This window comes from Corvus kubaryi, unplaced genomic scaffold (genome assembly GCF_017639235.1).
Source record: "Corvus kubaryi isolate FWS band 111438036 unplaced genomic scaffold, C.kubaryi_AGA036_p1.0 split2-37374, whole genome shotgun sequence".
Lineage (NCBI taxonomy): Eukaryota > Metazoa > Chordata > Aves > Passeriformes > Corvidae > Corvus > Corvus kubaryi.
The window spans coordinates 573,864-601,270 of NW_024582082.1; the positions used below are offsets into that span (position 1 = coordinate 573,864).

A 27,407-nucleotide genomic window follows, 5' to 3' on the forward strand; every position below is an offset into this window, starting at 1 on the left:
CACGATCAGCAGATGGACGGCCATAGGAGAGAATGCTGCTCTTAAACGAGTTCCTCGCACTAAAAGCGGAGTATAAAACCACATTCTGGTCCGACATGAGTTCTACGCCACTGTTTTGACTTCAACCAGCTATTTCACAGCCTTTGTCCCTCCTGTGCCTCGCCGGGCTGTGGGCCAAGGCTGGATGCTGCACAGGCGTGAGGGAGGGTGTGAGGGCGGGTTTGAGCCGGGCTGTACCTGCCCCCCAAAACGGGCACAAGCCCTCGGTGCCCCCGCCGTGTGCGATCGCCGTGAAGCCCTCAGGACACAGCCGGGAGAGCCTCATCCCTCCCCCTTCAACTTCATCCCGTCCGGTCCCACCTCCCGCCCCTCAGGCCCGCTCCCAGTAGGCGCCGCGAACTACCACTCCCGGCAGCTCCCGCGGCGCCCCGCAGGCCCCGTGCCCGCCCCGCTTCCCCGGAACTCCATCTCCCAGCAGCCCGCACGGTTGCCCGACCCTTCATTTCCGGGAGCGGCGCCGCGTCCCTGGCTCGGCGGAGGCGGCGGCGGCCGGAGCGCGGCGAGCGGGGCCTCCTGGGGCCGGCGGCGGAGGGAGCGGGGCCGGGCGGGTCTCCGGGTGGTCGGCGCCATGCTGAACATGTGGAAAGTGCGGGAGCTGGTGGACAAGGCGTGAGTACGGCGGGGCGCGCGCAGGGGGCCGGGGGCGGCTCAGCCGTGGCCCCTCAGCCGGGCCCGCGCTCCCCCCGCCCCCCCCAACATGGCCGCGGCCCCTCCCCTGCTGAGGTGGCGGCCTCACACCCCCTCTGTGCCCGGCTGACCCCGGCCCCGTTGTCCCTCCCTGCTTCCGTCCCTGTCCCCCGGTGACTGCCCGGGGTGGCCCCTGAGCGTCCTCCCGGCGTGGCTTTGTGGCCCCTCCGGGGCTGCAGGCAGGCAGGGGTTGCTTTTCAGGTAGTCTGTGGCCTTTCCATTATGGCTGGCTGTTTTCCCGTTCCTCTCGGGCGCATCTGGGCCCTTGCAGCTTTTGGTGATCAGCTCTTCTGCTTCGGGTGTCCCCTCCTTTGCCAACGTCCCGGGCTGTGCTTGCCCGTTTTGGTGTATGAGCCCTTGGAATCTGTCTCTGCTGGATTGGCTCCCAGCATGGCCCTTAGGCCCCTGAGGGGGGAACAGACAAGTCTCTCAAAGCAGGAGGGGAGTAAAGAGCCACCTGCACGTTTTCAGAGAGCTGCCAAAGTCACCACATGCTCTCTAAAGTGTTTCCCTCCTTCCTAAGGATAGCTTTGCCTGCAGTTGCCATTGACTCGCCACCCCGGGCCCTTCAGAGGTGGAGCATGGTAGAGAACTGAAATGCTCTTTTGCACCCCTTACACATTTAAATAGCTCCGATATTTACAAGTTTGTTTCCTTGAATAAAGCCTCCTCCCACTGAAGACTTGTCTGTGGACTTGGTTATTGAGATCGCTGTGTTGGCGATGGAAAGCATGACATTATTATTACGTGTGTCAGCCACTCCTTCAGTTTTGGCATGAGAAAAATTTGATATCATGGAGAACTTAGCAAAGGTTGTTTTGCCTCCTCAAATAATAAATCTTTAGGGAAAAACTTGGAGCACTTCTCCATCACTCATTTCAGTGGTGCCCAGTGACGGGACAAGGGGCAGTGGACACAAACTGGAACAGGCTGTCCAGAGAGGTTGTGGGGGTCTCATTCTCTGGAGATATTCAAAACCTGGCTGGGTGTGATCCTGTGCAACCTGCTCCAGGTGTACCAGCTTTAGCAGGGGGTTGGACTGGATGATCTCCAGAGCTCCTTTCCAACCCAGGCAGTTCTGTGATCAGGTTGAAGATGTCCCTGCTCATGGCAGTGGGTTGGTCTAGATGATCCCTAAAGTTAGTTTCCAATCCAAACCATTCTGTGGTTCTATGAATTGTGGAATGCTAAGAGGAAAAACTGGATGGAGGTCTCTAGATTGGTATATACCAGATGTTACGAGTGACAAACAGTTGTACCTGGCCTTTCAAGTCAAAAGACTTTCAAAACTGAGGTTCTGTTTTAAACTTTTTAAATTTTTGTTTCTACAAACAGTTTTTAAAGTGGCCTGTGTGATGTATAGGCTTAAAGATGGCAAACTGAAGAGAAATGTCAGCTTATTCATGATAATCAACTGTTTTGCTCATGGTGCTGTGTGCTAGACTCAGACTTTTCTAGGCCAAGACTTGGATGACATTCAAAAACCACTGTGAATAAGTCTTGTCCTGAGGCAGTTGTTTACTTTTTACAGCTTCTTGTATACAAAGTCAACCCTGGCTTAAAGTAGTTTTAATAATGTGACAAATGAGGTATTTAGGAGTACAACCCAAATAGGCCTGACTTGAGTTCCAGGACCTTTCAGGGAAATCAAGTTTTTCTAAGTTTTACTTCTGTGGGGTTTTTTTTGTGTAGGATTAATGATCACTGTAGCACTATAATACTGTCACTGTTTTTAAAATGTTTACTTCTGAGGATATAAGGTATTAAGTCAAACAGTACATCAAAATCTGAATTGGAAAAGACATTCTATTTCCAGAACAGGTGTAAGAAGTGAACATCTCAAAATAAAAAATGGTTTTTGAATAATCTTCAGTTTTCTGGGAATAACATTATCCAAATAAAGCAGATTGTTTATTAAAAAAAAAAAAAAAAGGGGAGGGAGGGGCAGGAGGAAAGTGGAGCCTGCAGAGTAAAGAGTATTTAGAGGCATCAGGATCAATAGTCCCATTGTCTGTGGTGCAGATTTGTCATAATGTCTTCTGTCTTAAGGCCATGACTTAAAAAATTCTCTGCAGAGGAAGCTAAATGATATAATCTGCCTCATAAATAACAGCTGATGCTGCAGCAGCAGCATACTGAAGTTTCACAAGAAACTGCATTTCTTTCCATAAAAAAGGATATGATTCTATGAGGATTTTGAAAATATGCAAAATGCTTAAAATTTTCCTAGTTCAAACTTTGATAGCTTTGATAGTGGTTTTGAGCTCTGCATCTTGACTCCATATTCAGCTGATACTTATCTTAGAGTTTCAGTTTACTCATCTGGGGTTTATTTTTTTATCCTTATTTATGTTTCAATGGCTGAGAGTGTGGTTAGGTCAGCTATTTCAACATGGAGTGCTTTTCTTACACAATTCTCACATATTTTGGTGTGTAAAGCTTCAGTAAGCAACAGTAAATAGCCATGGGCTACTTTAAATGCAAAAACCCAGGTAAAAATGGTAACCTGTTAACATTCATCAAAGTCTTAGAACCAAAAAATAAGTTAGTAACTGCAAAATGCATATAAGAAATTCAAATTTGTATTTAGTATTTTTGAAGTATTTGGTCTCTATATTTCTTCAGTGTGCTTGAAATTGAGCAATGAAGTTCATCAGGTAAATTGTAGTTTGTAATTCTCTTCACACCGCATCCACCTCTTATTTTTATGGTAGCATTTTCTGGTAACTCCAGACTATGGATCTGCAGCCTGTGGTGCATGAGACAGTTATTTTAGATATTGAGTGGTAGTCCTATTGTATTTGAAGTTTAGGAGGAAGACTGTGTGGTAGAGTATTAGATTTACTGTTCTAGGATGTGATGGAATAGTTTTTGTTACATGTCTTGTTCTGCCTTTTGTTAACTTCATTGCTTTTCAATGCCAGTGCAACTCCCCTCACTTAAATATTGAGTACCTTGATTAGTTTTGACTGAACAGGAATACCTTGTTTCTGTCTGGGCATTGGGAATAAGGTTGCAGTTTAAATCGAATAATTAATAAAACCTGTCTGTACCTAGTAAGATCTGCTTGTCATAAGGTTTATTCTTGCAATTTCAAAATAACTGTCAAAATTCTTCTGCCTTGCAATTTCTTAATGGGTACTGCAATGTGTTCAAGAGGTCTTCAAATGTGTGAAATTATATTGAATTTCTAGTTAGTTTGTAGTTTAAAAGATGCAGGTCTACATATTCTTATTTCTTCTGGAGTAAATTCTGTTTCATAATATTATGTGATTAAATTAACTTAAGAAGGCAGCTTTTCACCTTTTTCAGTGTTCACTTATATGGGTTCTTTTCCCCCAGTAATTCAAAACTGAATTGGAAAGTAAACTAAACAACTGGAAAATAAATGCAGCCCTCTGTGCTGAGCTCATTGGCTCCAGGACGGTGAACTGTTTAAATGGCAGAGGTTTCTGCTGGCTCAGGGCCAGAGTGGTGCTTGGTGCAAAGTTGGTGAGTCAGGTGGCAGTTCTGAGTCACTCCTGAGGCAGTGTCGGAGATTTCTTGTTCGATTCTCTTTTGTCATAGGCTTAGGTGAGGGCTGCCGTGTAACTCTGTTGCCTCAGCATTCCAGGCAGGAGGTGGCCAGTTCCTGTGAGGGAGCACAGGGGCACATGTCACATACTCGAGCTGGCTGGTGGGAGTGTGAGCTGCAGGAACATTTGACAGGTGGGAAGGATTCTGGTCTCCTGCTTTCCCACTGCTCTGCGGCAGCATGGGATTTGCAGCTTTGTCTCTGGATGCTCTGGTGGGAGCAGTCCCAGATATTGTGGCCCTCATGGCAGAGGGTTCAGGTTACCCCATGCCTGCTCTGAAACAATCCTGTAGTTGTGATGAAACTTGAGGCCAAGTGTTGCATTTACTGCTTGTGAGCTGCAGGAGACTAAGGATCTAGAGGCTGTTTGGTACTGTGTAGAAGCAGCTTGTACAAGAAAAGTCATATTTTTATTTGTATAGGTGTATCAGTACTTTGATAATCAAATCACCAAGGGCCTTAACCAAGTTTTTCCTCAGTGTATGATAACAGAACTGGCAAAAGGTATTGTGGTCACTGAGAGTGAGTTCAGGAGTCCTGGCTGTGGAAATACAGTGTTATGCAACTTGGTAACTTCACTTTTAAGTTTTATTGGACAAGTACATGTTGTGCTTTGTGTTCCCTGTGAGATTTCTAGGAGAACTCTACAAAGGAAACCCCATGGCTTTAAGAAAAAAAAAAAAAACCCCAAGGAATATTAAGAAACCCTGTTAAAACAGGTTTTAACTTATCAGAAGCTTGAAGGTATCAGCTTGGCCTAGCGGCCAAGTTCAAAACCCAGGCCATCATCTCTCTTTAGTTCTGTTGAATTTCCTCTTCTTGAAGCAGAAACTGTTGATTCATATTTTACTTTAACCTGCATGAGGGGGTTCAGCTTAAAGCAGAACACAGTGTTTGTGTGTATATAGGTAGCTCATTGGACTCCTCATTGCAATAATTTCTCTCTTAATATAACATGTCATGTTAACATTTTTGCTGTCTAGTTTCTGTCACAGACACGTAGGGCATGCAGTAAGCAGGCTGGAAGACCTTTGGACCCATTGAGATCAGATTGCTGCCTGTGTAACAGTGTGGTGAGACTTTACAGCCACTTTCTTTAAAATTCCATTGACATTCTTAGCTTTTGTGATCTTCTGCACGCATGACCTTAATGTGAGAGAGCTCCTTTTAAGCACCTTTCTATATATCAAAGGATAAGAAACAGTCTCATGAAAAAAGGGATGAAGGTGACAGGTCTGAATGTAGTTAGGAGTAGTATTACCCAGATGTTCATTTGCATTAGTTAAGGGGAGTGAGGTAGTTGTCACTGACTTTTACTTAAAAATTAAAGGAGAGAAGTGCCTGTGAGTTTCTTGCCAGTAATAGGAATATGACAGTTGCCATGCCCCTGTTTGGTCCACCCTCCTTCCGGTTCAGTTTTGTTCATCTAGCTGTGCCCTAACTGCTTTGCTAGTACTGCTCTTAGCCACGCCTTTCTGCTGGCCCAGCAGGAATGTGCTTGCACTCCCTTATGTTGTAGAGTGGGAGGTGAAGCGTTACAGAGCTGTTTCCATACACTTCACAAGTTTGATGAATTGCCCCAGTATGTAATAGTTTAATTTCTTTTTAAATGGAGGGCAAATAGTCTTGTTTAGAATTGATTGTAATAGGGAAGCATTATAACACTTTAAAATTTATTTTAGAGGTAGGCACTTGGGTCCTCTCTTACCTATCCTGATGCTACATCTATGCAAAGAGAAAGGATTTTTAGTGTTTGTGGAAAAGGAAGGATTAAAGGTGCTGTTGTCATGAGCTCCAATAGAACTAGGCAGGGGAGAAGTTCTTCTGGTTGAAAAACAGCATGTTTTCTTTAGTGCTTCTAAATGTACAATCTGTAAAGAGGAGGGTAAATTATTGGTAAAATAGAGTGAATTACTGCTTTGATTGTCATTGCAATTTCTCGCTGTTGTAGCCTAAAGCATGTAATGAGACCTTGCGCTTCACTCCCAGGTCACAGATTAGAGAAGCCAGTAAGATAATTCTGTCAAGTAAACCAAGTCACATTATGCTGGTGACAGTTAAAATTCTGAATTTGTTGACTTCCAGTCTCATATTGTTGTCTGCTACCTCATTCTCTGTCTGCAAGATACTAATGTGATAAATGCACACCAGTCATTTACCCTACAATTACAGACCTTACAGTTGACTTCTGGTTGCTCGTTGCCTGTAGAATGCTCATGTTTGCCCAGCATGTAGGCAGGATCCCATGTATCCTTAGCTGGGGGTTTTCAATCCTCCAGCCTAACTGCCTTCTCTTTCTAATGTGCCTGTAATTGCTCTTATTTATGGGTGATTTTCTTGTGGTTCATGGATTTATCCACCCAGACTACTGAGCTCTTTAATGAAATGCTGTTTGCTGGTTCAGTAATAGCAAGTATTGTCGTAAATGATCCATCATATATCCAGCAAAAGGGTAAATGACTGTCTAACATTTGTCCATTGCTATCTGAATCTCCTGTAAACTCCTTTGCTTCAGTTCCAGGATCATTTAGTTTTCTCTATATTTAAGATTTATTTTGGTTAGCATAAGCGAGATCTTCAGGGCAGTGAACACTTCCATAGTTTTATGTAAGGGACAGTTAACCCTCACTGCATGAGTTATCCTCCTATTGCTGCTAAAGAGGTGTCCTGCTGATAACTGCTTTAAGAACAGCATTTTGTATTATTATTACAAGCAAGATGATGATGATTATCTTCAGCCCTGTAAGGGCTTGTCCTCTGCCTGGTTTCTAGAGAGCTGAGAGAAGAAAGTCTTGGCAATACAAAGGAAGACTGGATTTGAGCATAGCATTTGGTGCTGCAGCCAGGCGTGCCTGTGTCTGCCAAGCACTTGTAACAGCAAGTTACTTCTTAGGACTTTTCTCCTTCCCTTACAAAACTTCCAGAAAGTTGCTGGTATTAATAAGGAATAAAAAGGCTTCTAGTCTTTGGGCCGTGTAATTGAGTATGGGAGATAAGCATCTGTGAAAGTATTATGCTCTGTACACGTACATAGATACCGTGTTCTCTTGTTTGAATATTCAGCTGGTGGAGTAATCCATCAAATAGGCAAATATGACAAGCTGATGGATTTATTAAGAGTTGGGATAAGGTAGTTGTGGCCAAGCACACGGGTTTCGTCAGCACACACCAAGTGGTGCTTTTGTTAGTGCTCTTTCAAATGTGTTATTGCCATTTTACACCCTGTGGTAGCTGACAATAGTTTGTATTATGTTGTGTAAGGCTAGCTAAGGTGTTGGCTTTATGTATTTTCAGGGAGTCTAACTGATGTATGTGTGAAATGTTGCTAAAGCAGAGCTTTGCATGTCCTTGCCAAACAGGACTGGGCTTCTGCTTGGGGAGTGCATGAAGCTGGTCAAAGATAAGAGCCTTACGTACATCACTGCGTGCAGCTGTGGTCAAAAGGATAAAGGTGCTTAACTCAGTTCTATGCTTATTCCTCTTGGTTGTGTTGCCAGTTAGTGTATTACAAAATATTAGCTGATTTGCATAATTATTTCATATACAAGGTATAATTACTTCCAAAGCATTGGGCAAAGGTTGGACACACTACTGCTTTCTCTCCTCAGACTTTGCTATTTCAGTGTGCTAAGCTGTTGCAGTTGGCCTGAAATACAATCTTGAAATGCTATCTGATTCTTCTGTATCAAGTGTTAAACTAATTTCTGTATTTATATTAAAATGATAATTTTCTCTGAAAACAGAGACAAGCCATTGGAGAATGAGTGAAGCATTGCTTCAAAGCATGGTAGGTTAAGAACACAAAAATGTCATGATTGAGAGTTGTGTGCTTCATTTTGGAGTATTTGGAATTTCTCTCATTGATTTATTCTGAAGTTTGGGTCCAGCTTGTCCAAAGTCCTAATACAAGACTTCCAATTTGAACTCATCTCCAACATGCAGAGTGTGACTGACTTGTTGACCTGTTGCTTCAAGTATGTTTCAAATACTTTACAGGCATGTGCTTGATGAGGAGCTTCAGCTTCCAAATTATCACTGTGTGCTCTGGACTTAAATTGAGACAGTATTTAAAGAAGAGGGCCAGGAAATTGAAACTCCTTGAGAAGAGCTGTTCCCTTTTATAGTTCTTTTACTGATACAAAGATGTACAGTAGCATACCATTTTGTTGAAAGTTGGCTGTTTCACAGACTTTGTTTAAATGCTTATCTGAATTTTTTGTATTCATAAGGCAAAACTAATGTAGGACAAGCGAATGAAAAGCTGAATTAGTAGCAAATGTAGCAAGTGTGAAGTAGTCAGATTTGCACTTGGTTTTTTCCAGCTCCTTGTAGTTTTTTGGATCTTAGTGACAAGGGTCAAATATGGACTCAGTCAGAAACAAGGATTGACAGCCTCTGTTGTGTTTCAGTTTGGAGCAGGAGCTTTATTTACCCCTTCCATTTGGAAGGAAGAGCTGTTACACAGCTAAAGCTTAAAGGATGCTTGGTAGCCTCCTTAGAAAGAGCAGTTGTGTAGAAGAGCATAAACTCTCCAGGACAAAATGGTCCTTCTATTCTGCCTCTCTGCAAAACAAGATCTGATTCTAACTGGGGTGTACTCACTATTTTTTTAAGGTATGCTAAGGTAAGGTCATGTGAAGTTGTTACAAGTTGGTGCCTTTTTTCCAGAAAGCTTTGTAGGCTGTGGTGCTCTGAGTACTCTTGAGTATTTTTTCAGTAAGTTAGGAAGAGTATTCATTACTTATTCTTGCATTGTGTGCTGTGTAATGATGGTGTTTGGGTTGCTGTGCAAGGAACTGGATAGAGGAACAGACCCAACTGGAAGCTTTTTCTCTCCCAAAAGGACTTTATAGATTATCGGGTTTTGAGTTAGTTGCCTAAGCTCATTTGCCATTCAACAGTGTTGCACATTTGAGGAAGCAGTGTTGAGATGGGAGGGGAGAGGAGAGGGACCCTTAAAGTTATGTAAGTGGAGGCTATTGGACACAACTCCCTTTGTAGTTGCCCTGAAATCTCAAACACAATCAGCACTTTCACCAATAAGAAAACATAACCTAAGCTGTGAAATCTGAGTTTGTAGTTTCACAGTCATTGTAAGCGTAGGCTGATGGTAAAAGAGGTTTCACAGCCTCCCGTCTGCCACAGCCTGCACACTTCTCTCCCTTTTGCTGGCACTTGCAGACCTTCTGCTTGATGAGAGAATCTCTGACTAACCAGTTGTTTTTGCCAATTTAGTTCTCCACTGGATTGGTTCCCTGGTATAATTAACTCCATGGTCGCACAAGTATTTGTATTGGCATAAAGGAAGGAATGGTGTTTGGGCAAGAATAAGTGGCTGGGGGCAAAGTACAAGTTGAGTGCTCACGGTACACCCTTAGCATGTGATTTCACAAGCAGGTTGAAGAGCTCTAAGATTATTCTTCTACCAACAGAAAATGTCTCATTTTTATACCTGGCCATTCCCTGTCTTTGCCTTCATTGTGCTCCTGGTGTGTGGTTCAGTATTTGCTGATGCTCTCTTGCTGATAAAGCCAAAAAAGCCCTCAAGGTTTTAGGGTTCATAACTGATTTGGCCGCGTGTTGTACAAACAGCTGCTCATGGCACCACAAACACTTGTGGTGATGGGGAGAGGACAGGAAGGAAGGTCGGCTGTGGGAGCCTTTTTCCTTCATAAGGCATTTTTACATATTTTTGTTATTTAAAACTGCACTGTTAGTGGTTTGTTAGCTGCAAGTTTAAATTTGTTTAAGGTTGTTCTTCCATCTCATATATCACAACTTGAAGCTCCCAAGCCAGCGTTTCTGTTTGTATCACTGTTTTGATGGAGAGGATCATATTTTGGTTCCACTCTTGGGTCACGAACTTCCGAGAAAGGATGTAAATTGAAATACAGTTTTATGTCTTGTATGGTGCTACTTTGAGTGATTCAGGCTGGAATTGGTCTTCACATGAGAAACTTTCAATTCAATTTCTGCAGCTTATTGTATTAGAAATACTGATGTATATTTGGGTTATATCAGAGTGGTGAAGTGGGTATTCTATGTGGACTGTTACTTTAAATAGATTAAATCTTTCTAGAGGTATTTGGTTTGCCACAAAGAATGAAAATACCGTGACAACACCATTATTGTCACTGTCTAGTTATGGGTTATAAGGAAACTACCTCAAAGCTGTTGTACTTTTCCCACCCTCATTCAAATAGTGCTTCCTCTCCTGACCTGTTAAATATTGACTGCATTCTTAATAGATATTAACTGGTTCATTTGGGATACAATTAGAAATATTAGCGTATATTCAACTTATTTAATGAGACTGGCCTGCATTTTTTTTAATCTGTTGTAATAGTAATGAGACCTATTGGGAGTTAGGGAGGAGTTTTTTCTCTACTCTGTTCTGAGTCAGAGCAATAGATGTTTTTCTTGGTGGTTACTCTCCCCATCCTGTCAAGCTGTTTAGAATCATCCTAGTGTAGGTAACAGACTGTGCTCAGGGTTTCCTCTCAAGACATTACTTTATACTTAGTAAACAAATACCTCCCTGTGTGATTTTTTGGAGGTGTGTGTTTGGTATCCTACAAGACTACTCAGTTGAAGGGTTCTCTAAGATCATTTTGGTTGTGAGAGAGGAAAAAGGGTTTTGATAACGTTAGATAATTTTATTGGAGTTGCAGGAGGTGAATGCATCTTCTGAAAAATAAATTAGTCTTGGTAACTTACATCTACAAATAGAGCTGATATATTAAAGATTGCTGTCACTTTTAATTATTCTTTGTTTTGACAATTACCTAATTATTTAAACTGTTTCTCTGTATGATCATGTGAAGTGGGGGGGAAACTCTCTGTTCAGAGGTATTTATTATCTAAATGAGTTAACTTCTATCAGTGTTCTGGCTCTCCTTGCAGCAAACAGATGAATTTCTTGAGACAGCTTGAAAACGTAGTGCTAATAGACTCCTAATTGGCAAGTGCAGTCTCAGCCTTTAAACTGCCAGTGTTGTTTTTTTGTTAATTCCACAGTAACTGTAACTCTTGTAACTACAGACATCAGCTCAGAAAAATCCAGTAATCTTACCATTAGTGAGTAAATAAATAAATAGTGCCTGTGTTGAGCCATTGTGAAATTTGTTTGTTGCAAACACAGTGTCATTTGAAATTATCATCCCTGTGTGGACGGGAACCAGAAACTGGGTCTCTGAGGCAAAGGGAATGGCTCCTGTTACCTTTTTAGGACACGAGTTACTTGATCTCCTGGAGGAACCAGTTTAACAAAGGGATACCTAACAAAGGAGAGGAAACATCATTATCCACCACAAATAAACATGGCTTGGAATTTTGAAAGTTAATTTGTCTGTAATTGACCAGACTCATTTCACAAAAGAACACTTGCTTTCAGTCAAAATGCATGCTTGTGATCTTGTGGGGTTTTTGTTTGCCGAGCTACACTTTCTAGTTAATTTGAGATACCATCCTGAAAATTTTAATGAAATAATGTTAATATAACATTGCTGTTGCAATACTTATTCTGAAAGGTGTGTTCTTACTGCTTGTGCCCGTTTTTGGATACTCAGCTGTGAATAGCTCTGGAAGGACACTTTGTCATTAACTATTAACTAAAGTTTCTTTGTCCAGCTGCTTAATACAGCAGCAAAAGGACTGCTAGGTTGTCACCTGCCTTCATGGAAAATGGCATGACTAAAGACAATTGGTATTTGAGCAGGTTTAGTCTATTTAGGATTATGGTGACTACTTTTTTATTCTTGGATAAACTTGTAGCAGAGAAGAAATGTGGTAATTCAGGCTTATTAATGGATGAAGGATCTGAAGTAGGAAAGTGTTCAATTTTTTTATTTTATTAATTTACTGGATAAAAACTGAGTAATTGTGCCATTCCTAGGAACTGGCAATTCAGGACTAAAGGCCTGAAGACAGAGCAAGTTCAGGAAGAGGACTGTATTTTGTCTCTACCTGTAAAATCTTGGATGCTCCCACCTTATTCTGCAGAATTATCACTGCATACTTGCCTTTACTCTTTACACAATATAATGGGCATCTTTTGACATTGTCAGATTATGAAGCTGAATAGGTTTCCTCTTGCACAGTCCTGCTTATGCTAAAGGTGTACAAAGTACTTGCTGCGAGACTCCAAAGTCTTAATTGCAAATTAATTACAAGATGTTGAATTTCTTGTTCTTTCTTGTTAGCAAGGTAAGATGCAAGGAAAGGTTTGGTGTTTTGAATGGCATCCTTGTTGGGAAGAGGCAGAGGATAGTTTTGGAGACACTGAAACAGAAGTTTAAAGGAGCTTGGTTGTGTGTTCTCTGTGTGCAGTGGAGTCAAGAATTAAGTTTCTTGCATCCAGACATATTCCATGTAATCTTACATAAAGACAGCATCTTCCTTAAATTGTCTGGTAATGGTCTTCTGGATTGGATTTCAGTACTGGATATGAAAAGAAATTCTGCAGGTGCATTAGAGCTATTGAGTGTAGCAGGTATTGTAGCTCTTCTTGGAATAATGGAATAATTCATGCTTTGAGCTTCAAATAGCAAACAAGCAGACTGAAAGTAACTGATTTTGAGAGGAGAGGCTGATCAGCTTCTCTGTAGTGACATCAGTATTCATTTTCTGATTTTATTTTGATTATTTTCCAGAAATAAAAGATCTGAAATCTGTTGTTGAGGTGGTGCATTTTGGGTTTTTTTGCAGACAATAGCAACTGTAGAATTAATTCCTGTAAGCTTAGAAATAAGCTTTGTAGATGATAATGCACTTCACTTTATAATAGCCAGGATAAAGGTAGTTGATCTCAAGTATTTCTCACTCCTCCTGAATACTTCCTGCCTAGCAATTCCACTGTAAGACATTTGCATAAATAAAGGAAAACAACTGCTTATGAACCTGCAATTGGATTGTTTTGTATAAACTCTTGTTTCCTCTTCCTTTCTCCTCCTCAGAAGTGCAGTTCAGCTTCTGCCTCAGCTTTAGGACATTTTCCAGGGCACAAGGCCATATTAAAAGTGCAGTTGAAGGTTTTCTGGTTTAGTTGCTTTACCTGCTACTTGGACCATACTTTGTTGATGAGATACATGTCCCAGGCTTTCCTAGGTAATGTGATGATAATACTTTGCTACCACACAGATGGAATGGGGAGCTCTACAGAGTCACAGCTCCGTAGTTAAAGGCTGGAGGAAGCTGCAAGCCCTTCACAGGCAGTCTGGGTGTTAGGGATGGAGAGCAGCTTGTGTTACAGAAGGTTGGGTGTGTTCAGTGTGTGTGATTTATGTGCAGTTGGCATGCTGTTGTTTGACCCTGGCTGCCTTGAGCCTGAAGGGTCAGGGAGGGGAGCTGGTGGGAATTGGAGTTCTAGAGGCAACAAGGGTGGCACGTCCAGAGTGGGACTCCAGACATATCTGTTCATCTTACCTGTACTTTGCCCCTGAATCTGATCAGAGAAGAGCTTGTAACAGCTGTTTACTGTTGGCTTAGAGGAGCTACCTGTACTCAGGTTTATTCCTCAAAAATGATCACAGAAGGTGATTGATATTGCAAAGTATGGGGGTGCATGGGGTGTCATGGTGCCAAAGTGATGATACGGCAGCAGAGAATGATCAGTCTTTGTGTTAAAAGGTTCAGTGTTTGCATTGTTTAAACTTTAATCAGCCATCCCTGGTGGAACAGCAAGCATGTGTTTAGAGTAATGCTTAATTTGTAATAAATTTGGTATTAGGGCAATGTTTTAATAGTACTCAGCTTGCAATGAAGGGATAGCTGAAACTACAAAGGTCATTAAACATGGCCCATTAATGTTGGGATATGTGGTTTTTGGCAATATTAAACTCCATGTAACTGCATGTGCATTCTTCTGTCCTCACCAAAGACACTGTCAACTGAAAAATAATTGAAATAGTTCTTTGAGTAGGAAAAGTTTGGATTATTTAGAATTAAATCAGTATGATTACTTGCACTGAATAGATCTGTCCTGTTCACAAGTGTACTGACTCCCAGGCAACGTTCCTGCTTTTCTAAGTAAAATTTCTTACCTGTAACTATTCAGCTAATACATTTCAAGCATGTATGGCATCGGAGGTTTCCTTGGCCAGTTGGTGCATTACTGTAAGCTTAGAACTGTTACAAGCTCTTCATGGTGACAGAAAGCTCTGGTATGAAGTTTTTTGGTGAACATATTTCACATGAGTAGTGAGTGACCAGTTACAAATAGCACACAATTGAGGGAGCTTTTAGAGGTGAGTGGGGCCTATCAAAGCACTGGTACCTTTTGGGGATCATCCTAAAGCACTAATCCCACCTCTTCTGAAATTCTGAAAACCTGAGGTATTAGGAGATACTTCTTAAATACAGAGGTCAATACAGAACATTTGGGAGAGTGTGAAGTGTCATACCTACTGTTAGTATTATTTTTACTGTGAGGTTAGTTTTTTGGTTTCTTTTTGTTTTTCTCACTATCTTCTGCCTCCATTCAAGGTCACACTCAAAATTTTTTGTGGTCAGAAATAGGAAGTCTGAGGTACACTAGTGGGTTGAAGTTGCACAGCTTCAAAGCTCACTGTTGCCTCATGCTGAGCGTAGCTACAACTTCCTTGTCCTCTGAAAATTTCTACCCCTTTTGTTTGTTGTTTTGAAAGAAGGATAAAACCTTATCCTTCTTGTAAATATTTCTCTCTCAGCATTAAACTACTGTGCCCTAATCCTGAAAACTCAGTGGCTGGGAGTACTTGCAAGTCTCTTTATCTATCAAAGATTTCTTTAAATACTTGAGCTGGACTTGAATGTGGTCTCTTAATTCTGTGTGCGTACAAGGAAGGAAGTAGCACTTGATACTTACTTGGAAGAGGATTTATGCCACCTTATGAACATCTGAAACCTGCTTTTTTTTTTTTTTTATCTTCAGGGAAAGCTACTCTTGCAGTTACAGGAATGCTATGAAGTCCAAAGGAACACAGTTCATTGGAGGGTGTAAGCTATGGCAAGAAGTGCCTCTCTCTCCCCCAAAATAATGTATTTAAATTTTACTTTCTTGTTGCAATTGTCTACCAGGTTGTATTGGGATTGACATTTTTGTGCTGGTATTTTATTTATATAGAAAGCATTCTACAGAAGTGTGGGTTTGATTAGATTTCACTTACACTTTGTCCTACTTGGTCAAACCTTTGTTTCCAGTAGGAGTTGTGTTACCTGACTGGACCACAAATAGGGAAAAATTAAAGATAAAGCACATGATGGAAAATTTGCAGCAGCTCTTACTGACTCCTGAAGGTTGAAGTGCAATCTGAATTCTATAACGAGATGTAGTTAAGTCTAAAGAAAAAAAAAAGGCAAAAATTGTTGCAGCTTGTTTGTTACAGAAGAGAAAAGAACTGAAGTGTAAGAAGCAGAGTAGCAAAATAAGTGTGAAGATTGAGCAATAGTAAATTGAGTCATGTGATTACAGCGTGCATCTGGAAGTCTCTTTAGTTCTGCAGTTACAAAAGATTACACAAATTTCGTATGTCCACTTCATTTTTGACTATACAGCTGCTGTTGTGTGACCATAGCATGTTGAACTTTGAAAGAGATGGCATCCACAGAAATAGGAGCTGCAAAGCAGTGACTCCAATCTGATGTGCCAGATGGAAGCTTGCATGAGGCAAGGAGAATGAAAACCTGCACAGGACAGTAGCAGCATCATTTTTATGTCTGAATCAAAACCAGAGCTGCTATTTAGTGTGTAACTGTCCCACTACAGTGTCAAGTGTGGCCTCAATGGCAGCTTTTTTCCACTTGTTCGTGAAATTGGTTTTCATGCTTAAGTTTAATCAGATGTGTCACAAGGATGCTTTAAGAGTAATTGTCCTCTAATTTCAACTAAAAATGTGACCTAGAAACTAATATTGAAAACCAGTGGAAATACTAATTCTTACTATGTAAGTTAAAAGGAAATATTTTGATTTGTTCTACTTGCTGGAGTGTAGCATTTACTTTCGTAAGTTACCTTTTAAAGAAAGCTGTTTGAATTAAGTATAATAAAATGACAACACTATTAAGCCTTTAAAAATGGAACTGCAGAAATGTGCATTTGAAGGGAAGATAGTCTGCAATTGATGAAGTTTAGGGGATGGTAACTGAAGAATGTGAGGGTGGGTGTTTGGAATGAAAATTTCCCATAAAAAATGGGGAAATAGAGAAGTGGGTCTGGACTTTAAATGAAGATACACTTTGTATAGAGGTGGTACAAATCCACAATCAATAGTATCAACAGAATTCTTGATGAGTTTGAGAAGTTATTTACTACCACATATTAAGATACATAAAGCAGCCATGTATCTGTTGGTGAACCACAAGGGATTGTTTTATATAAGAGTATGAGAGTATTAACACTGACATACTGCAGGGAATCTGCAGTAGGAGAGGTGAAATCAGTCTTACATCAAGTGGGGGAGGAAGTGTTTGTTCCTTGCACAAATAAGCTTTAAAACTGCCATATTCCCATGCTTCATGTTTGTAACATCTGCAAAAAATAATTCAGCTGTAGCAAGCGATTGCAAAACCATTGAGGATATAGCATTCTGCAGCTGGGGGACTTCTGAGAAGGGGAAACTGAAAGGGAGGACTTCAGTAAGGTGCAGCATTGGTTTCTGTAAGTGAGAGATCTGAGTTCTCCAACAGGCTGCAGTTTAATTTTTAAAGTCACTGTTCTTTTTGACAGCGTGTATGGTGGATTTTGGGCTATTTTGTTTACTTGGTAGTCTTTTGTGATTAGAAGTTGTAAGGCACAGGAAATAGCTTTATAGTTCCTTCCTCCCACAAGTTGTAATTCATTTGTGGCCATCAGGATGTTTTTCTTGGCTTATCTCTTTCTATTCAGTTTGCCTTGCACATCTGCCGCATAAATTATGAAACTGAACTTGAAAAGCTGAAAATGTATTTCAAATCCTACCATACATAATGAAGATTGTATCATTGGTCAGAAGGAGTATGACTGCTCCTTGCATAGAAGATCTGGAATAATACCTGGCATTCATGGACTAAATTGACTGGTGTCATATTTGTAATGGTTCTGAGGAGTGGCTGAAAAATAAACAACTTCGAATGGTCAAGTATCACTAATGTTGTGCTGTTACCTCTCTGTAACCTGAGGTATTTCACCAGGCATTTTGGCAGATGGGTCCCCATCTGTTTCTTTGTTGAATGCGGACTGCTGGCTTCGTATTTGGTATCCATATGTTTTATCTGTAAGGCTCTAAATCTAAGCTGCATGTTTTATAACAAAAGTGACATTACTGACAGGAGCAAAATGAAAATGCATTAAGTTTGTTACATGTTTTTTAGTTAGTTTGTCTTCACCCAGCAAGAAGAAAGAGGCTGGCTGAGAGTAAATATATGAGTTCACTGAAGGGAAGAGCAGCACCATCTTTATTTGGAAGGCGATTAATGTCTTCTTCTCTGAATACTTGTTAATAGCATTAGGTGCATAGATGCCTAATATCCATTGTATTGTTTGGGATAACAGGTGGATAAATAATGTCCTGTGTCTGTGAACCAGTCTGCACATTGAGCTGACAGAGTGTCATAGCGTAGAGAAATCTCATCCTGAAATGCATTTTTCTCTTTGACTTTGTATTAAATCCTTTTGGTTTCTTGGAACACAGGTTTGACTAGTGATCATCCGAAATCCCTCAGAGCCTGAAGGAAGGGATGCTCACAGAAACAAGCGGAGTTAATAGATGCTGCCCCTGGTTCTGGAGTGCTGCTTGCTCTGTGTCCCAGCCTCTGGTGGTTTGGGAGGCAGCGCTGTGTGGATCTGGATCGATTCTTTTTTAGCTCAGCAATTCAAATGCTCTGTTGAAAGTATTTGATGCCCAGATGGATAAGTATTAAATGATTTTTTTAATTGGCAAAAGTGTTTCTGGAAACTAATTAACAGTTTAATAGATGCCAAGATTCCCACACCTGGGAGTGGGGGAAATAATGTATTCTGTACTCACGCAAGTTGTGTAGCTTTTTTATTTACAGTATGTTCTCAGTAGTTGAAACTAACTTCTGCACACAGTTTAAAAAAGGATCATTTAATATTAAAGCAACTTCTTTGCATTCTCAGAAAGCTTTTCCTCTATTTCCACCCCTACTTTACAGGAACCTTTTAATCTAGATACTAAAAATAGTTCAGATGCATGACTCATAGGAGTTGAATGGTGAGGATGAGATGGTGTTCACTCTCGTCTTTCACTGCTCTCTCTGAGGGCTTCATCTTAAATGCGTGTGTGTCTGTGGGTGGGGGTCTCCTAGATAACTGTATTGTGAAAATATTGCCAGGGCCTGCCTTGTCTCTTCTCCAGATGTTGAGTGTTCACTTGGCTCATTATATATAGTGCATTCAGTCCTTCACTCTTCCAAAAAACAAATGCAGCTACAATCTCAAATGTCTAGAAGCAGCTCTACATTATACATTAGTCTCATTTTGCCTTAAGTTCTCAGCCCCTCTACTGATTTTTGGGAAATCTGAAAACAAATTGCTACTGTTGTGTTTGGATAATATTCCTAAAACATGCACCGTGGATCATGTGAGCAGTAGCTCGTGGGTCCCTATCTTGTCTTAGTCGGTGACTTCGGCTTCTCAGCTGAGGGGGAACAGCAGCTGAGCTGTTGGCAAAATCAGCTGCTTGAAGACAAAGGCGGCACTCGAACTGCAGGGGTAGGGAAGTGGCTCAGCCTCCAGGTGTGAGTTACTGCTGTCTTCGTTCAGAGCTGTACTTGGAGCTGCCGCCGTGCTGGTGACACCATCTCTGAGAGAAAGCACTCTAGTTATCACCTGTGTGCCTTTCCATAGAAGTAGTGGGGATGTTTAGATGGAGATAGGAAAGGTGAATAAATGAACCATGTGCCTGTGTTCTTCCTTATTCAGTTCAAGCCAACTTTCCTTGTGCTGTACTTCAATGTTTTCTTAACTATTTTATGCCATTTATGATCCTTTCTGGTTGCATAATGCAATCCATTCAGTTTTAGATCCGAGAAGCACCAGCACAGAGCTGTGGGATTGTTTCTTTACTGGGGTTTGTCCATGTGGAATGCAAGCACTGTTAACTGTAATGGTCTCCTTTGCTATGTCACCAAGTGAGGTGATGAGATTTGATTCAGAGTCGGTAGCATCTGTTCTGTCATGACCAAGTTTAAAGCGTGCTTTGCCTTTGTTCACTGTGAAAGTCACAGGAAACACAGAGAAAACTTTCTAAAAATAAGGAAACTACTAACAGAATTACTAAAAGAATGAGATTAAAGTATTAGTATGTGAGACTGCCTTTTGAAAGGATAATGTTAAACATTCAGAAGATAAAATCATGTTTTGTCTGTTCTGGCACATTAAATAACAAAAGGTTAAAGTATTTGCTTCTTGTAAGACTTTGGCACCACACTTCATAGTGCTGTGTAGTAACAGAGCTTCTCTTGTCCTCTGTTTATCCAGACCCTGCCTGCTCTACCAGACTAATTTCTTTATTTAAAAAAAAAAAAAATTCTTAAGTGTTGCTGTTTGTTTGAATAGCATTAATGTTCATACTGGATGTATGGTACATACATGTGCGTAAAGCTTGAATTTTTTTTCTTCTGTGCTTAGTCCTTAAGCAGATATTTGCAGAATGGTGTTTCATTGGAAACTGTTAATGGTGGTAAAATGTACAAAGTTTCTCATGTCAGCTTTTAGTATTTTAGTGTTCCCAGTTGTAAAATTAAAAAAAAAAAGGAAAACAGAAGGTGCATAATCCAGTGGTGTCCTTGGAGTAATAGTTAAAGGCATAATATTATGCACATAGGAGTTCCATGTATACATGATAATGTAATTGGTTTGAAATATACATTGAAAAAAATTTAACTGTGTAGCCAGGTTTCTTGTTCCTACGGCCGAGTCCCTCAGCACAGTGGGCGGCTTCCCAGAGGCTTGAGAAGTGTTTCTAATTAGGCTCGCCCTGTCCAATCCAATACCTTTATCATCACTATAAAGAAATTGTTGTAATGTCCCCTCTCTGTGGCTTCTGGTTATTTTAGTTGTCATAAGATTAGACCTGGCATTTCACAAATCTTCTGTGGATCTGATGTCCAGAGTTGTGCTTGTGTCCTCGGTGACACCACCCACATCAATAGCAGCTCTAATCCTGATGGTGCTTTTAATGGAGTGCTCTGACTCTCGCCCCAGGGCATATTCAAGGCTTTTACATTTGTGCAGAAACACTGACAAAGATCTGTTAGGCTTTCTGATTCCTTAATATGTTTTCAAGTAAGTTGCATTCTGAATGGATGGATATTTATTATTCTTTTGTTACCTTTAGTGTAGAAATACCTTCTTTTCTCGTGGTACTTATTTTTTTCTAGGCAGGTTTGCTGTGCACGTTATTGAAAGATTTCTGCATGTTTAAGAAACTGCTGGTATTTGAGCATTCATACAAAATGCTGAGTTTGTGATGTTTGAAGATCTGAAAATTTGAGGTGTAACACTATTCATTTCCTGATAAACGATTATTTTAGGAATAGTTCCTTCAAAAGAACATTGCTCCCAAAATCTGGCCATGAACTGCAAGCTTCCTTTGAGTTGTGATTTCATGCACTTTGAATGTATTATCAGGGTGGTGAGGGAACAGAACACCACTGACCATGGAAAATATGTGGAAAATAGAGGAGATGGGGAGCATGAAGTGGAAATATCTGTGTGATGTTCTTTTTGCAAAACCATGGGCACTGAAGTATTTACTCTTCCTAGTGCTTTATGCTGCATCCAGGGTTCTCACCAAAGTGATAAATCACATGAACAAAAATTGTTGCATCTTTTCCTTTAGCAAGTTTGCTGGCAGTGTATTTAAATGATTGCTATGAAATGTTGAGGGTTAATTTTAGAGTAGACATTAGCTGAGAAAATACTCTTGTGTTTCTCTTGCTGACTTTATGCAGAGCCTTGTGTCCCCACATCCATGTTTCCAAAGAGTTTCTGGTTCAAGGTATATGGTGTAGAGAGAATTAGGCTGGGATTTTTTTTCAGTGTGGAACCAGCAGTGATTGATGTGGATAATTAGTTCAGGCACAACAAAACTGATTGTAATGTTACCAATTGGAAGCTATTACTACAAGCAGTACAGTTATAGTTGTGTATAAGTGATTGTAATCTCCTAACAGATAATTGAGCTGACTTCAGTTACAGCATATGAATCTGTGGAGAACACCTCATGGTCCTGAACAATGAAAAATCTTCACTCTGAAACAAACATTTCAATTCAGGATGTAGTGTTTATTTAATTTTTTATTAGCATCTTGGGTGGAAGTACAGTGATTTTACTTAGCCAGCATAAAAGTGGTTTTAAAATAATTTCTTAGTCTGGAATAGAAAATAAATTCTTTATCAGTAATTGTTTTGTGGATATTTTGAGGGGCGGGGGAGGAAACCCCAACAGTGATGAAGCACTAATATGTTATGGGGAGCAGAATATACCTCATGGCCGTCAATATTGTCCTTCTGAGCATTACAGCTTGATTCATGTGGTGGTGTGTAAAATCAGAAGCCTGAGCAGAGTAGGCAGATACATCTATTGGAGTCTGTTGAAATCAAACCCAGAAGTTTTCTGCAGATATATTTATCACTTACTAGTGGTCATGTGTATTTATGTCCACATTGTGGGTTATGTTCAGTATCTGCTGATAGGGAGCAGGAAGACGGGGCTGCTCTTAAAGTCTGCCTGTTTTTTGTGTCATCTGTGAAGTGTTCCTGCAGTCTGTAAGGTTTTATTTTCATGCAGGTCATCCACAAGCTGCCTTTCATTTCCCTGTTTCAAAGAATAGTGCTGAGGACAATCTCAGACCTGTAGGATTTTTATCCTCTTCATGCCTGAAAGTTCAAGTGCTTTCAGACTATTGCAGCTATAAAGGTTGAAGTGGCAGATACTTGGTGAATGTTTGGCTGCGCCTTCATAGGTTCTCTGAGCTGAGTTTTACATGGGGAGGTACAGAGCTTCCTGTCCCCTCTTGCTGCCTGCTTGTTCTCCCTAATACCAGCTAAACAGCATTTGTACCTCAAATTATACAGCTGAGGTATGTGCTTCCTCTGCTCTTCCCTTCTCGCTTATTTCCTTGGGTTTAGCACACTGTAGGTTATGACACTTTAATCTCAAAAGTAGCAATCTCAAAATGTAACTTAAAATTTGAAGCAGTTTACGATTGATTGAATTCTTTGAAAAATGCAGACAAAATTGTGGACAAAGTAGGATTTCAGGGATAAGTGGTACAACTATTAATTTTCAATGTATGTCAAATGCTAGTTTATAAAATGCATGTAAAACATTTCTTTACAGGGAAATGTCTTATTTTCTGATGCAGTTGGAGATGGTCAGGTATTTACAGCTGTTACCCACTGACTTTCATTAGCCATGTCCATTTATTCACATGGAGGGATTTAGTCTCAGACTTGAGCTACCTGTTCAGTGTTGCTCTAAATTGCAGATGTAGACATTTAAAGTTGCAAGAAAATTAAAAGCATGTTGCTGACTGTCACAGTGTTGCTCGTTCCATAGAGATGTGACAGTGCCCTCTCTTGGCTTTTGAAAACAATTTTATTTTTTTAAAAAGAAAATTATACTGAAATAACTTTTTAGGGGTATAATAAAGAGTAAAAATCTGTTGTCATTAATCTCATTTAGTAGACTTAAATGTAAGACACAGAAGAATGCAACAGTTTGTGGTGTTCATGTCAACCCCTTTATTGCTGTGCACTTATTTTGAGTGTAACTTTCCAAATGTACTTTCCTGTTTAATGTCTTTGTCCATGTCAAAAGTTTCTGTAAATGTTCTTGTCACGAGATTCCAGTGATGCAGGGTTTCTATGAACGATTTGGGGTGAATCCAGATGCAGTCTGGCAGATAGGAGGGGGTTTTAAGCACTGCTTGAGAAGTTCCTTTCTGTCAGCCCCGAGTGTTGCACGGCCGTTTGTTTGCAGAGCAGCCTGTCCATGCGATCCAGCACGATTCCCTGGAAGCTGCCCAGGATAAACTAATCAGAGAGCCCCCCCTGGTGTCGGAAAGTGTCCTCGGATATTAAATTTATATCAATCACAGGAAGTCTTGGCAATCAAGCTAGTCACTTTTTCCCTTCACATCTGGACATAAATTATTTTTTTCTGCAAAGGTCACAGGAATCATGGGTAGGGCACGGAATGAGGGCCATAGAAAACATGGGAAAGGAAGAATAAAACTGTATTTCCACCTTTTTAGAAATGGTTATTTTTAAGTGACCTGGAATGATGCCAAACTATACAACAGTGAAGGGGTTTTTTTCTCCTTGAAGTTTACATTTGTTGCTGAATTAAATGTGGCTCTAAGATGCTTTGGTTTGGAACGTTTCATTCCATTAGATCTCAGCTTGGCATTTATAAAAAAAGAGCTTTCTCTTAGTTGCTGAGAACAATAACTTTTCTGCAGGAGGGGTTTAGAAGTCGAGCATGTTTCTGTACTTAGAGGCTTAACTGCACCTTTTTTCTCTTGGCATTACTTAATTTCCCTTGTTTTCCTTCCGTTTCCCCCTTCCAGCCGTGCTGCTGCTTTAGCCACGTGCTCTGAGCTCTTACATAGCCAATGCTGCCATTTGTTTTTGTACACTAAGTTTGCATCTCTTCAAGCATTTTCCATTCTTAAATTCTTTGCTCTAAGAAATTAAGGAAATACTTCATTTTATGCTTCCCCCTCCCAAGTCTCCATCAAGTCTCTCAAACAAATGCTTAAGGAGGGGTTATAAAAACAAGCAGAACCTTTCCATTCAGTTCCCTGCCTTTCCTTGCTTCGGACAAGGGAACCAGTGTGCTGGAAGCTGCAGATTCTGAAGCCTGGAGCTTTGGGGTTGTGTTTTTTCCATGCATGTGGGAAATAAAGATGGGATTGGTTTACATTTGTATGTACAGTAAAGAAAATACCAGAAACAGAAGCTTGAGGTGCATTCAGCATAAATGAATTTGTAAAATCTTAATTGCTGTTGTTCTGAGCTACTGCTGTGTTCTTACATGCTTGCTGTAATATAGATAGGTTCTGTGAGCTTGCTGATTATTTATTCAGTCATGTAGCTTATGCTCTCTTTAGACACAAAGTTGAATAAAATCATACATCAGGATCTGACAGCAGGAATTCTCATGCTGAGAATCCAAGATTAGGTCCAGAAATTTTATTCTGTTTTAACAATTACCTTCTGTATCCCCTTTCAGACTTAAGGGGATCTCATTCTTGTTTCTGCTGTTTATAACTCCCAGTTCCAAGATCTTTGCTATCCTTATGCCAAATAAAATTGAGCAGGAGTTGCTTGAATGCTGCTTTGTGCAAATTCCTGCATGGACAGAGGGATAACTGTTGGAATGACTATTGAGTATCTTGATACTTTTTTTGTTGTTGTTCTTTTAGATCTTTCAGGTTCAGAAGAGGTTTTTAAGCAGCAAATGCTTTCTCCACATTGCATTATAAATCATTAGATCTTTCCTACAGTTTAATTAATTTGTCTTTGTGGGTTGGTTTGTATTGAAAATACTCAGAGGGGTTTTTCTTAGCTTCTGAATCAGTTGTGTGATGTACTTTTAAGTAAACTTTCAAACTTCTGACATGATAGGTGTAAATGTGTTGTTTCAGTACACTGCAGCTATGAAGGGAAAGCAGAGACCACCAGGTCTCCTTTCACTGCTGATTTCACTGCTGTTGTGAGTTCTGGTGCTCCAGAAGCTGAGAGTTATTTTCAGAATTTCTATGAGTGAGGTTTTAGGGCTCTCGCTCACCTTAGAAGATGAGGGAAATGATTCTGTTATCAAACACATCTGGATGCTTTTAGGGGCACAAAGAGGTTGCTGGGCTCACTTTTTGCTAGTTTGAAGGATTAATTAAAAAAGAAATCACATATTTATTATTTTAATGTTAACAGCATGGAAAAAATTTTTCCAAATAAGGTTTTTCTGTGACTTCTCAGAGACAGCCTGAGCTCCTCGCAGCATTTGCATTGCTGTAATTGTAACTGAGTGCTCTGCAGCTTCTCTTTTGCTGTTTTCCCTTAATTAATTAAGTGCAAGCTAGGAAACAGACTTTCTAGTGAATCTCATCTCACTTACTCTAGTCTACCATGTGATTTTTTTTATTTGTTAGTTTTTCACTAGCACCTGTTTGGTACTGATATTCTTGAATTTCTCTTGTAGCATCACTCAAAAAAAAATTGCTTCTGATTGAGTTATAAAACCTCTTGCAAATAAATTTACTATTACAAACCTGTAAGCAAACCATACGTAGCTGCAGAAGCTATCAGCTTTGACTCTGGTGGTTTGGTTTGGATTTTAATTTGACCCAAAGCCATTTTTACTGGACTGAATTCAGCTGTAATGTAATCCCCAGTTTCTCATCTGTATTCTTGAAGACTAATAGAATAGTAAAACCTTCTTAAAGATAACTTAAATGTGGTGTATAGTGTCCTCAGGGTAACTTGTGCACTAAAGCTGTTTTCTTTCCCACTCTGTAGAGGTATCTCATTAAGTGAGATACGCACTAGTGTCATTATTAAGTTTTCATGTGTTTCTCAGTTTTGATGCTAATCTTCATGTGTGTGAATTTTTTTTCCTTTGCAGCACCAATGTGGTTATGAATTATTCAGAAATAGAGTCTAAGGTTCGAGAAGCAACCAACGATGATCCATGGGGACCTTCAGGGCAACTCATGGGAGAGATTGCCAAGTAAGTGATAATTTGACTCAGTGATGAAGAAAAGAAAGGTACATTTTATATAAGAATGTGAAATTTCATGCTAAATCAACTCTGTGGTATTCAGACTGGTAATGTCAAAAAGTTGCTGTAACTAACGTCTTAAGTTTTTTAATGCATAATCATAGAATGTATTGAAAACTGTCAAACAAAACATGAAGCCCGGGTATTTTTTAATTCTTGATTTTTCATTTATGTATCCTCAGAATTCTTGCAATATAGCTGACTTTTTTTTAATATTTATTTTCAAAGCGCTTTCTTGTAACTTTTCCAAAAACAGCAAAACATGCCAAATTCTTCCTTGAGCTTTTTTTTTTTTGTGTTAAAATCAGTTTGGAAGTTGCATGTTTGATTAGTGGCAGCAGTTGTTAGGGTATTATTATTCATATTCAACGTTATTTTCGTTACAAATTAGTGAATGTTCTTTTACTGCCTCAGATTTTTAGAATTACTCTTTTCTTTGTAGTCCTGGGATGTAAATGACTGATCTAGGAGTTAAAACAGGGACAGCTTTTTCCCTTTAATGTCATCCGATGTTCCTGGGCTTGGATCACTCCTGCCATCTACTGCCAGCCCCGAGTCTGAACAAGCTCTTGTGGCCAACCCCGGAAAACAACATTTCTGTGCCACTTTTGTTCCGTTCTTTAGGGCTACGTTTATGTACGAGCAGTTTCCAGAACTCATGAATATGCTGTGGACTCGGATGCTGAAAGACAACAAAAAGAACTGGAGGAGAGTTTATAAGGTGTGTAAGGATCAAGGCTTGGTGCTTGTGCAGTGTCCTGGTGGAGTTCTTGTTTAGATAATTCTACAGCACTGTCTTCACTAGCAACTTAGAATTTCTTCCCTGTGTTTTTTAATTCTGCTGGTGAAGTCAAAGTTCAAGTGCTGTATATGAAGAAACCCACAGAATTTCTGGTTTCAGAAGCGTGTTTAAGATGCTACTTAATGAACACAACAGAGCAATTACATTTTGCTGCTATTCAGGTATTAGAGTAGCACTCACAGTTCAAATCTACCCAAAGCAGTTGTTACAGAGCTCCATGAGAAGGAGATGTTAAGTTACGGTGCTATCAGGAAAACATTTTTGAAGGAATTCAGAAATACCTGAAATAAAATGCAAACTAATCTTAATTTTCTGCCAATTTGTAATGCTTTAAAAATTGTAGTTTAACTTTGAGTGGGCCAAATTTCCTTGCAAATCTTACATGACAGTTTTATGTCCTAATTGTGTTTTGGACAAGATCAGAGTCATTTGCGTTTTTCTTGTCTTTGGTACAGAAACTTTTTGCTTGAGATTGTGTTGTGCTGCACTTAAAGTGGTGTTCAATGTTCACTGAATT

General features: G+C 40.1%; 1 protein-coding gene across 1 annotated transcript in view; it reads left to right on the forward strand.

Moving 5' to 3' along the window:
- Positions 1-568: 568 nt before the first annotated feature.
- The window catches only part of LOC121658131 (clathrin interactor 1-like), a 47,560-nt gene continuing 20,721 nt past the window's right edge, over positions 569-27,407 (forward strand). The window contains exons 1-3 of the mRNA XM_042014642.1: positions 569-669; positions 25,933-26,037; positions 26,713-26,809. Of these exons, the coding sequence (XP_041870576.1) occupies positions 629-669; positions 25,933-26,037; positions 26,713-26,809 (243 nt within the window). The 5' untranslated portion in view covers positions 569-628. The remainder of the gene's footprint in view (positions 670-25,932; positions 26,038-26,712; positions 26,810-27,407) is intronic.